This window comes from Salmo salar, chromosome 10 (genome assembly GCF_965601325.2).
Source record: "Salmo salar chromosome 10, fSalSal1, whole genome shotgun sequence".
Taxonomy (NCBI): Eukaryota; Metazoa; Chordata; class Actinopteri; order Salmoniformes; family Salmonidae; genus Salmo; species Salmo salar.
In genome coordinates, this window is record NC_138300.1 from 46,314,301 (window position 1) to 46,327,428 (window position 13,128).

The 13,128-nt window shown below is 44.6% G+C and overlaps 1 protein-coding gene across 2 annotated transcripts in view; it reads right to left on the reverse strand.

The window, feature by feature from the left end:
- Positions 1-13,128, reverse strand: part of cachd1 (cache domain containing 1) — a 112,406-nt gene that overhangs the window by 37,291 nt on the left and 61,987 nt on the right. For both annotated transcript variants that reach the window (XM_014123422.3, XM_014123420.3), the window contains exons 4-5: positions 9,667-9,773; positions 4,257-4,383 (exon numbers count right to left, since the gene is read on the reverse strand). In XM_014123422.3, coding sequence (XP_013978897.1) covers positions 4,257-4,383; positions 9,667-9,773 — 234 coding nt within the window. The remainder of the gene's footprint in view (positions 1-4,256; positions 4,384-9,666; positions 9,774-13,128) is intronic.

Below are 13,128 nucleotides of genomic sequence, written 5' to 3' on the forward strand. Positions count from 1 at the left end.
GGCTGAATAGCCAGGTGGAGCAGTGGTAAGGTTTTGGGACTGCTGTTAGGACTCTGCTGTTGTGACAGCTTTATGTAGGCCCGAATATTTTGTGGCCACCATTTGTTACCGTTATAATTTAATTAATGTATTGTTTAGTGTTGTGTGGTGGCTTTGCTGGCATGCATCTAAAACATTTTTTGGAGTTTGCCCCACCAAGATTTACATGGTAAAATCACCACTGCATGGCAGATTCGGACGTTTTAAAATTACAGATGTGGTGTTTTGTTCTGATGCACTTTATTACATTAGCCGACCTCCCCCAGGAAAACAAATCCCGTCCGAATAGGGCCTGACCTATAGCATATCATAATCACATCAATTGATTTGAATAACTTGGTTATAACAAACTCTGAACACCGTAACATATGACAGCAAAATGGATGCAGATGATGTGACAAATAAACTCTAAACGGGGGAATGTTTACTGGTTGCTGAGGAGGTAAAGGGGAAGTCAGATGTGTGGAATACATTTTACTAGTTGTGGAAAATACTAGAGATCAAGAAAAATAAGGTGAGGAGTAAGAGCTGCGAGCATATTATGTGTGTCTAGGGTTGCAAAGGGTCGGACACTTTCTGGTAAATTTCCAGAATTTTTGGCAAAATCTTCCATGGAAAGTTAAGACAGGGAATTTGGGGAATTCATAAAAAAAAGGTTGCTTGTAACAGAGAATCTCAACTCTTTTTTGTGGGATACACACAAGGTAATTCTATGTCTTCTGCATATTTTGGTTAAACTAACCACAATTCAATGGAATTGCAACCCTCTGCATGCACAGCGCATTCTTCCATCACATGTACAGTTGATTTTCAAGATCTTGCACACTAATGAGATGCTATTGAGCCCACACTACTACACTGTCTGAGCCAAGGACTACATGCTTTCTGGTAAGTTTTGATTACAATACTGGTTGGGGTGAATATATTTTATGACATACATCATTTTTTGTTAACTAGTAAAAAGTAGCCTACAGCAAAGTGTGTTTAAATACTTTCTAACTTGTCAATTTCTGCTAGTTAGTTTTTGCTACCATATGGGTTTTAGCTTGCTTGAACCTGCTAACAAAGGAGTGTTAATTCACCTGTTTCCTTACATGTTTCATTTTAAAACATTTATCTTACAAAGGAGTTGTTTAATCTAACTGCTTAACTATTTATCTGTACATGGAATTGTATTTGTTTTACTAATTATTTCTAATCTTTACACGAAAATGCTAGGGCACTATGATGTGTGGAGACATTTCACTTAAAATAATATATATATATATATATATATATTTCACCTTTATTTAACCAGGTAGGCCAGTTGAGAACAAGTTCTTATTTACAACTGCGACCTGGCCAAGAGAAACCAAAGCAGTGCGACAAAAACAACACAGAGTTACACATGGAATAAACAAACGTACAGTCAATAACACAATACAAAAATCTGTATACAATGTGTGCAAATGAAGTAAGAAGGTAAGGCAATAAATAGGCCATAGTGGCGAAGTAATTACAATTTAGCAATTAACACTGGAGTGATAGATGTGCAGATGAGGATGTGCAAGTAGAAATACTGGTGTGCAAAAGAGCAGAAAAACAAAAATGGAATGAGGTAGGTAGTTGGTTGGTTGGATGGGATATTTACAGCTCTGACAGCTGATGCTTAAAGTTTGAGAGGGAGATACAAGTCTCCAACTTCAGTGATTTTTGCAATTCGTTCCAGTCATTGGCAGCAGAGAACTGTAAGGAAAGGCGGCCAAAGGGGGTATTGGCTTTGGGGATGACCAGTGAGATATACCTGCTGGAGTGCGTGCTACGGGTGGGTGTTGCTATGGTGACCAGTGAGCTGAGATAAGGCGGAGCTTTACCTAGCAAAGACTTATAGATGACCTGGAGCCAGAGGGTTTGGCAATGAATATGTAGCGAGTACCAGCCAACGAGAACATACAGGTCACAGTGGTGGGTAGTATATGGGGCTTTGGTAACAAAACTGATGGCACTGTGATAGACTGCATCCAATATGCTGAGTAGAGTGTTGGAGGCTATTTTGTAAATGACATCTCAGAAGTCAAGGATCGGTGGGATTCTAGATTTAATTTTGGATTGGAGATGCTTAATGCGAGTCTGGAAGGAGAGTTTACTGTCTAACCAGACACCTAGGTATATTCTAAGTCAGAACCGTCCAGAGTAGTGATGCTAGTCGGGCATATCTCTATCTATCTCTCTCTCTCTCTCATTGAAAAGTTCCTTGCTTCAGTGTTCTTTAAGTAATAAATGGAAAGCAAAGTTATATTTGTGTCCCTTTTTGTTGCTGACCTGAAAAATTATCCAATCCGTGACTCTAAACCATGATCCTATCTGAACCGTGAGTTTTGTGATCTGTTGCACCACTAACACAAACACTAACAACAATACATTCCCATTCAAAAACATACATCAACTAGAATGGTGTTTTATTGACACCAGACAGACACTCTGCTCCAGGCTGGTAACCCCATCTCCCCTGCTTCATGGTGGCATAAGTCCCCAGGGCAGTCCCCTCTACCTCCGGCTGCCCTGAGTACTCCACACACCGTTTTCACAAGATCCCCTTCCCAGGAATACTGTTGCTTTGGGGGGGGGGGGGGGGGGAGAAAGAGAAAGAGAGAGAGAAAGAAAGAGAGACTCACCAGGTTAGGCCACAGAAATCACAACAGCGGGAGAGAGATTCCAGTGGTGTTTACTGGTCCCAGAACACATTCCTGACAGGGGCATGTGTGGTCAGGGTGTCTGTCTCAGAGAGTAGAGGAAAACCCAACGACCCCGGGGGAGGAATAATGTTGACATGCTCTCTGACTGTGCCACACACAAACAACCAAGAGGGAGGAGGTGGAATAGAAGATGTTGTTTTCTGTTTTCTCTTTGCCTAGCAGGAGGTGACCGTCTTGGCTATACAACAACAATATCCTTGATGTGGCCACACAAAGCGTAATGTTTGAGGAATGGGCAGTCAGTGATGATTTACTTGGGTTGTGCCGTGGCGGAGATCTTTGTGGGCTATACTCGGCCTTGTCTCAGGATGGTAAGTTGGTGGTTGAAGATATCCCTCTAGTGGTGTGGGGGCTGTGCTTTGGCAAAGTGGGTGGGGTTATATCCTGCCTGTTTCGCCCTGTCCGGGGGTATCGTCGGATGGGGCCACAGTGTCTCCCGACTCCTCCTGTATTTATGCTGCAGTAGTTTATGTGTCCTGTTTGAATGTAAGGATTTTCTCTCTCTCTCTCTCTCGCTCGCGCGCTCTCGCTCTCGCTCTCTCTCTCGCGCGCTCTCTCTCTCTCCTCGCTCTCTCTCTCGCGCTCGCTCTCTCGCTCTCTCGCTCTCGCTCACGCGATCTCTCTCTCTCTCTCTCTCTCTCTCTCTCTCTCTCTCTCTCTCTCTCTCTCTCCTCTCTCTCTCTCTCTCTCTCTCCTCTCTCTCTCTCTCTCTCTCTCTCTCCTCTCTCTCTCTCTCTCTCTCTCTCTCTCTCTCTCTCTCTCTCTCTCTCTCTCTCTCTCTCTCTGCTTCAGGACTACCTGGCCTGATGACTCCTTGCTGTCCCCAGTCCACCTGGTCGTGCTGCTGGTCCAGTTTCAACTGTTCTGCCTGCAGCTATGGAACCCTGACCTGTTCACCGGACGTGCTACCTGTCCCAGACCTGCTGTTTGAACTCTCTAGAGGCAGCAGGAGCGGTAGAGATACTCTGAATGATCGGCTATGAAAAGCCAACTGACATTTACTCCTGAGGTACTGACCTGTTGCACACTCTACAACCACACTCTACAACCACTGTGATTATTATTATTTGACCCTGCTGGTCATCTATGAACATTTGAACATCTTGGCCATGTTCCGTTATAATCTCCACCCGGCACAGCCAGAAGAGGACTGGCCACCCCTCATAGCCTGGTTCCTCTCTAGGTTTCTTCCTAGGTTCTGGCCTTTCTAGGGAGTTGTTCCTAGCCACCATGCTTCTACACCTGCATTGCTTGCTGTTTGGTGTTTTAGGCTGGGTTTCTGTACAGCACTTTGTGATATCAGCTGATGTAAGAAGGGCTTTATAAATACATTTGATTGATTGATGATTTATGTAACAATAATTTCTCCATTCTTGCCCATGCGTTTAGGGCTAGTTGATTTTACTGTTTATCTAGGCGATGGTGTGTGATTGAATTGCTGGTCTGGAAGTGTAACATTTTAGTCATTTAGTTGTACTGTACCTGCTGCGGTGCTCGTAGTTGCCCTTGCAGTGGAATTTGTGGGCGGGGAACACAGTGAAGATGCCCTCCTCTGAGCTGAAGTACTGCCACTTGATGCCCGGGTTGGACTTCAGGTTATCTGCCAACACTACAGAGGAGAGGATGAGACACATGTCAGTATTACAATAACAAACAGTAGGTAGGATTAATATTAGAGAGAGAGAGCGAGTAAGCGAGAGCAACAGAGCGAGAGAGACGAAGAGCGATTGAGAGAATGAAGAGAGAGACGAAAAGCGAGAGAGACGAAGAGCGAGAGAGGTAGGGTTGATACAGTTTAAAATCTGCGTATTATGAAACACAGAAAGAGTTCCCTACAGGTATATCACTCTCTCTCCTTCACCCATACTCTTTAACATGCTTTAACCCACTAGGAGGCTTCATCCTGGGCTCTCAGACACCTGTCAGAGCCCACTGATAGATGGAGACTTTAAAGGGTTAACCTAGTCTTCTCTAGTCTGTGTGAGAAGAGTGAGAGTGAGCTCACATGATAATAATAATAATAATAATAATACTACTACTACTAATAATAATAATAATAATAATAATAACGTAAGGCCTGGCATAAAATCCCATTCCCTATATGACTGTGTCAGACTGGATATCAGATTAAACGGTTCATTCTGCTGTATTACTAACATGGTTGTAATCGTTTCACTTAAGTGTAACTGTGTGCTCTTAGTAGGCCTAATATTGCCAATGGCACAATGTACATCTACACTACATGACCAAAAGTATGTGGACACCTGCTAGTCGAACATCTCTTTCCATAATCATAGGCATTAATATAGAGTTGGTCCCTACTTTGCTGATATAACAGCCTCCATTCTTCTGGGAAGGCTTTACACTAGATTTTGGAACATTGCTGCGGGGACTTGCTTCAATTAGTGAGGTCGGGTACTGATGTAGGCAGATTAGGCCTGGCTCGCAGTCGGCATTTCAATTCATCCCAAAAGTGTTCATTGGGGTTGAGGTCAGGGCTCTGTGCAGGCCAGTCAAGTTCTTCCACGCCGATCTTGACAAACAATTTCTGTATGCACCTCGCTTTGTGCACGGGGGCATTGTCATGCTGAAACAGGAAAGGGCTTTCCCCAAACTATTGCCACAAATTTGGAAGCACAGAATCGTCTAGAATGTCATTGTATGCTGTAGAGTTAAGATTTCCCTTCACTGGAACTAAGAGACCTAGCCCGAACCATGAAAAACAGCCCCATACAATTATTCCTCCTCCACCGAACTTTACAGTCGGCATTATGCATTCGGGCAGGTAGCGTTCTCTGGGCATCCGCTAAACCCAAATTCGTCCGTCAGACTGCCAGATGGTGAAGCGTGATTCATCACTGCAGAGAACGTTTCCACTTCATAGTCCAATGGCTGCGAGCTTTACACCACTCCAGTCAATGCTTGGCATTGCGCATGATCTTAGGCTTGTGTGCGGCTGCTCAGCCATGGAAACCCATTTCATGAAGCTCCTGTCTGTTTATGGAGATTGCATGTCTGTGTGCTCGATTTTTTTTATACCTGTCAGCAATAGGTGTGGCTGAAATAGCCAAATCCACTAATTTGAAGGGGTGTCAACATAGACTATTTATACAAAAGTATTTTAAAAAGACTCAACTTAAGCCAAACCTTCTCAGAGTATCAACAAAAATGTGACTTTCAAGAGAAGTTTCTTGTTTACTGGTTTGTTATATTACTGCACTGCAGGCTGATCAAGCAGCAGCATCTGCCAAGGAACAGGGTCAAATTAGCTGCCTAAACAAACAGACTTTTATTGGGTCAGAGAAGTCAAGAGAATCTTCAGAGAGATCAGATCACAAACCCTGCAGCTTCCTGTCTGGCGGAGCACAGCAACAGAGGAACACAAAACAGCCATTCACATGAAAGAGACTGAAGAGAGGGGGAGGGACACACAAATAGAGCCAGATTCCTCAACCCGTGCCAAAAAGTGTTACTATGTCTTGGTATGTGTGTGTGTGTGCGTCTTGCTCCTCTATAACAAAGTAGGGCCCTGAAGATGGATAACAGAAAACATGATGACAGCATTTAAAGTGCCACTACAGTCGCTTTTTACCTCATTTAACACACCGATTTCCTGAACAAAAGGCACATCTCAATAGGTGGTCCAGGTAGGTCATGACAGAGCACAAGTGGGGGGGTGGGCCTTTCTTATTTTGTGCTCTGTTGCTCCTGTATTGGTCCTCAAGCAAGGGGGGAGGCTGATGACATCACAGATTCCCTTCAGACAAACTCTTAGAATGATCTACTGCTTGAAGTTTGTCTAAAAAACAGTGTTTGCTCAAAAATGATCTGTTTACCCATCAGTCTGTGTACTCTACTGTATCTATACTACACTAGAGTTTATTACCCCACTGCACACATGCTGACCCAATCTCCTAACACAATACCCAACATAGAACTACAAACCAGCAGCCCTCTAGAACATGAACACAGTACCCTATATAGACCAACACTACCATAACATGAACACAGTACCCTATATAGACCAACACTACCATAACATGAACACAGTACCCTATATAGACCAACACTACCATAACATGAACACAGTACCCTATATAGACCAACACTACAACAACATGAACACAGTACCCTATATAGACCAACACTACAACAACATGAACACAGTACCCTATATAGACCAACACTTGCCATACATAAGCACTCTAGGCCAGTCCATCCATCTCCATCTGGTATTAAAAAGGAATCTCTGGACATGTAAACAGGCTAACATAGTCTGTATATATCAACAAGGTTTCAGCCCTTAATACTGCCACTAATGTATAGAAAACACTAGAACCACATAGATGACTGGCTGAAGAGCCACTGCTTATTCTAAAGGCATCCGCATGCTTCACAGCCGAAACACTTCGGAAGAGTTTTGTGACGTTTTTGTTCGTTTTGGACTTCGGTGAAGGATTTTCAGCTGTTTGGGAACACATTTTTTGGGGAGAGGCAAGCCCAAGTCAGTAGCCAAAGTCTACGCCCCTTCGTCTGTGATTGGTCAACAGTAAGGATTCTTCAATAAAGTCTGTTGTCATTCAGCTAGAGACTACTTGTTTTCATGCACATTATTAATAAACATTGCACATCTCATCTTAGTTAGATGTAAAATTGCACGACTAAGATCTCCTCAGCAAAAACGTCTAAATTAATGACAGATTTCTTGAGTTAACTTAGATGAATTATGACAATATTTTGGAAGTGTATACTGGCTATGGCGTCTCAAAATGGACAAACAATACTATTGCTGCTTTTTTCTTGTTTTTCAAGCGAAGGTCTTTTAATGAGGGAGGATGCGAGCACACTCGTTAGGCACCAATTGAACTGAAGCATGCTGACGCCTTAACCCGAAGCCCCTCCATCCGTGCTCAGTAACACTTTGGCTATGTGCAGAAGGGTTAATGTGTCCACTGGGCAGGGCTGGAAAACTAACTACACTCACATCAAACCAGTGGCTGAAGCACTGTGAGAACTAATTCAGATTGAGAAAAGAGCTGTTGTGTCATAGAGAAGGAGAGGAGGAAGTGGAAAGTGGAATGGCTATGAAACAATGACTGACAAGAGACAGAGCGGTCTTGTCTGGCTCAGTTGGTAGAGCATGGGGTTTGCAATGACAGGATTGTGGATTCGATTCCCGGGGACACCCATATGTAAAATGGATGCATGCATGACTAATTCTCTTTGGATAAAAGCATCTGCTAAATGCTATATATTATTAAAGCAAAAATAGAGCAAAAAAGTGTAGGGAAAGGAGGAAAGAAAACAGAATCCTTTCTGATAACAGAAAGAAGATAACAGAAAGGAGATAACAGATGAGGAAAACAATAACCAGAAGGACGAGTCCAGGAAAAACAGATCACCTGACACAGTCTCGCTCTACCTTTTTCTTCACTCACTCACTTCTCTTCCTCCCCCAGTCATTTCTCTCTCTCTCTCCTCCTCTGGATAATCTTCCTATTCCTTCTCTCTGTCCCTCCTCCTCTGTCTTTGGTTGTTCAGACTGGGTCCAGACAAATGGGGACGATGAATGCTAGCAGAGGCTGGAGGTCAAGACGGGCTGAGGAATGGAGGCTTGGCGGTAACATGAACTCCTGATGACTGCTTTGGAAAAATAAGCTCTGAGATGAAGATGAATCGCCCTAATCTGCTTCAAAGGCGGAGCGGCCTGGAATTTGGACGGAGAGGGTGTGAGAGACGAAGAGACGGGTAGGGGAACAAGCTGCAGGGTTTCTACAGTCCTTACAGAGGAGGAGGGGTAGTGTATGTGAGAGAGTGGTTGACTTTGCCAGCGTTTCCACATCGAGACTAAAATGACAACTAGCAAGTGTGTGATTAGGGCTAATACTGTAGCTGCTTCAGTACAGTCAGGGCATGGGTTAGTGGGTTGGGTTCTTCTGCCATGATAACTAATAAACGGATCAGACAGAATTTATAGTGTTCATTGTTGATTGTCTGGACTTTGACTGGGAGTGTTCTGATGCAGAGGTTAAATGATGACGTCATCACATCTGATTATGATTGGCTAACAGCAGTGCAGAAGGCCCGACAAAGCCTTATAATGTAGAATGAGAAAAACATCCAGTTCCTGAATGGAGAAGCAGACCAAAATACTAAATACTTCCTTTGATCTCAGAGAAAAAGAGAGAGAGAAAGAGAGAGAAAGAGAGAGAAAGAGAGAGAAAAAGAGAGAAAGAAAGAGAGAGAAAGAAAGAGAAAGAAAGAGAGATAAAGAAAGAGAGATAAAGAAAGAGAGAGAAAGAAAGAGAGAGAAAGAAAGAGAGCGTAGGAAAAGGGAAGGGGCAGAGAGGAGGGAAGAAAACAGAATACAAAGTGGTCTAATAATGCGCAGAACAGGCACACTTCATTATTTCCATCTGGGTTCAAAGCCCTTTTCCTTTTAAGATGTAACCATATGGTGAGGAATATTAATTTCTTAAAAATATGGGTTGCCGTAAAGGGTGGTAAGGGGTGGTAGGGGTAATGGGGTAGTGAGGGGCTAAGGGGTAAGGGGTGGTAGGGGTAATGGGGTAGTGAGGGGGTAAGGAGGAAGTGAGGGGGGTAAGGGGTAATGGGGTAGTGAGGGGCTAAGGGGGAAGTGAGGGGGGTAAGGGGTAATGAGGAGGGTAAGGGGGGTAAGGGGTGGTAGGGGTAATGGGGTAGTGAGGAGAGTAAGGGGGAAGTGAGGGGGGTAAGGGGGGTAAGGGCTGGTAGGGGTAATGGGGTAGTGAGGAGAGTAAGGGGGAAGTGAGGGGGGTAAGGGGGGTAAGGGGTGGTAGGGGTAATGGGGTAGTGAGGAGAGTAAGGGGGAAGTGAGGGGGGTAAGGGATGATAGTGGTAGAAGGTGACCCACCTGAGTTGAGGTCCCGTCCAGGGTTGAAGGCTCGACTGTTGACCGTGGGGGACAGCCTGTCACAGCAGATGGTCTTGGACACGTTGGTGTTGAAGTTACCATCAAACCTGAATAAAGATAAAGACATGTTTACAACAGAACTAATTGGACGTATATTTAACTTATCCACCATATAAGTAATATTTCTCAGAAAGAGAAGGCAGGAGGAAGATAATAAAAAGATGGAAAAAGAGAATGTGAATCTGAAATGCATAGTGTGCTGATGCAAACTGCAACAACTATCTCACTGACGCCCATGCTGTGTGGAATATATGCTTATCTCATCCTCCCAGTGATGCACCACATGCATAGGTGGGGTACAAGTAGTGTGTGTGGTGGGTGTCTGGTTGCTCTAAGCCCAGTAGATTCCCTATCACATAGGCTTGGCAGCCCCCTGGTTACCATGCTGTCATAGCAGCTCGTCTTATCCATCCCAGCATTGTTTTCAGGCTGCCTCAGCTACTAAAGAAAAGCTGATAGAGGGATGGGGAGAGGAGAGGAGGGGGGTGTCTCAGGGGAGCAGGCTGCTCCACCCTGCACCATGGCCAGGTCGCTTTCATCCAACCCCCTCCCCCTGCTGGCTCAAACACCAACACAACCAACCACCAGTAGTAACCTGTTATTCCCTGTCGCACGCACACACACGTCATCCTCTCTCTCGCCTCCCCATCCGGAGCTTGAGAGAGTGTGTTTGATTGACAGCTGCTCTGATGTACAAGGTGCTTTGAACTTCAGACATTTAATTCCCATCAGGGTACAGTCATTATTATTCTCCTCCAACACTTTACATGAGCAGGCTAAGAAAATGTTCCAGAGAAATATATACATTTGCAAGTGCTTTGAATTCAACATCAAAACCAGGAGAATGAGAGCGGTGCAGGAGTGAGAGAGAGAGGGAGGAGAGAGAAGAGAGAAGGAGAAGAGGAGAAAGAGAAAAACCTTGCAGCGTGTAAATGAGGGTCTTGAAAAACATCTCAGGTTTTAAAAGGGGTAGAAAATAAATCAATATACAGTACCAATCAAAAGTTTGGACACCTACTCATTCAAGGGTTTTTCTTTATTTTTACTATTTTCTACATTGGAGAATAATAGTGAAGACATCAAACTATGAAATAACACATACAGAATCATGTAGATACACGTCTGCTGTTTTCAACCAAGATCTCAGCGATCACTGCCTCATTGCCTGCATCAGTAATGGGTCAGTGGTCAAACAACCTCCACTCATCACTGTCAAACGCTCCCTGAAACACTTCAGCGAGCAGGCCTTTCTAATCTACCTGGCCCGGGTATCCTGGAAGGATATTGACCTCATCCCGTCAGGAGAGGATGCCTGGTTATTTTTTTTGAATGCCTTCCTCACCATCTTAAATAAGCATGCCCCATTCAATAAATTTAGAACCTGGAACAGATATAGCCCTTGGTTCTCTCCAGACCTGACTGCCCTTAAACAACACAAAAACATCCTGTGGCGTTCTGCATTAGCATCGAACAGCCCCCGTGATATGCAACTTTTTAGGGAAATTAGAAACCAATATACACAGGCAGTTAGATAAGCCAAGGCTAGCTTTTTCAAGCAGAAATTTGCTTCCTGCAACACAAACTCAAAAAAGTTCTGGGACACTGTAAAGTCCATGGAGAATAAGAACACCTCCTCCCAGCTGCCCACTGCACTGAGGATAGGAAACTCTGTCACCACCGATAAATCCACTATAATTGAGAATTTCAATAAGCATTTTTCTACGGCTGGCGATGCTTTCCACCTGGCTACCCCTACCGCGGTCAACAGCACTACACCCCCCACAGCTACTCGCCCAAGCCTTCTCCATTTCTCCTTCTCCCAAATCCAGTCAGCTGATGTTCTGAAAGTGCTGCAAAATCTGGACCCCTACAAATCAGCCAGGCTAGACAATCTGGACCCTTTCTTTCTAAAATGATCTGCCGAAATTGTTGCAACCCCTATTACTAGCCGGTTCAACCTCTCTTTCGTGTAGTCTGAGATTCCCAAAGATTGGAAAGCAGCTGCAGTCATCCCCCTCTTCAAAGGGGGGGCAGACTAGACCCAAACTGCTATCCTACCCTGCCTTTCTAAGGTCTTCGAAAGCCAAGTCAACAAACAGATTACCGACCATTTCGAAACCCACCGCACCTTCTCCACTATGCAATCTGGTTTCAGAGCTGGTCATGGGTGCACCTCAGCCACGCTCAAGTTCCTAAATGATATCGTAACCGCCATCGATAAGAAACAATACTGTGCTGCCGTATTCATTGACCTGGCCAAGGCTTTCGACTCTGTCAATCACCACATCCTCATCGGCAGACTCAATAGCCTTGGTTTCTCAAATGATTGCCTCGCCTGGTTCACCAACTACTTCTCTGATAGAGTTCAATGTGTCAAATCGGATGGCCTGTTGTCCGGGCCTCTGGCAGTCTCTATGGGGGTGCCACAGGGTTAAATTCTTGGGCCAACTCTTTTCTCTGTATACATCAATGATGTCGCTCTTGCTGCTGGTGAGTCTCTGATCCACCTCTACGCAGCCGACACCATTCTGTATACTTCTGGCCCTTCTTTGGACACTGTTAACAACCCTCCAGACGAGCTTCAATGCCATACAACTCTCCTTCCGTGGCCTCCAACTGCTCTTAAATACAAGTAAAACTAAATGCATGCTCTTCAACTGATCGCTGCCTGCACCTGCCCGCCTGTCCAGCATCACTACTTCTGACTTAGAATATGTGGACAACTACAAATACCTAGGTCTGGTTAGACTGTAAACTCTCCTTCCAGACTCACATTAAACATCTCCAATCCAAAGTTAAATCTAGAATTGGCTTCCTATTTCGCAACAAAGAATCCTTCACTCATGCTGCCAAACATACCCTCGTAAAACTGACCATCCTTCCGATCCTCGACTTCAGCGATGTCATTTACAAAATAGCCTCCAATACCCTACTCAATAAACTGGATGCAGTCTATCACAGTGCCATCCGTTTTGTCACCAAAGCCCCATATACTACCCACCACTGCCACCTGTATGCTCTTGTCGGCTGGCCCTCGCTTCATATTCGTTGCCAAACCCACTGGCTCCAGGTCATCTACAAGACCCTGCTAGGTAAAGTCCCCCCTTATCTCAGCTCACTGGTCACCATAGCAGCACCCACCTGTAGCACGCGCTCCAGCAGGTATATCTCTCTGGTTACCCCCAAAAGCCAATTCCTCCTTTGGCCGTCTCTCCTTCCAGTTCTCTGCTGCAAATGACTGGAACGAACTACAAAAATCTCTGAAACTGGCAACACTTATCTCCCTCACCAGCTTTAAGCACCAGCTGTCAGAGCATCTCACATATCACTGCACCTGTACATAGCCCATCTATAATTTAGCGCAAACAACTACCTCTTCCCCTACTGTATTTATTTATTTAT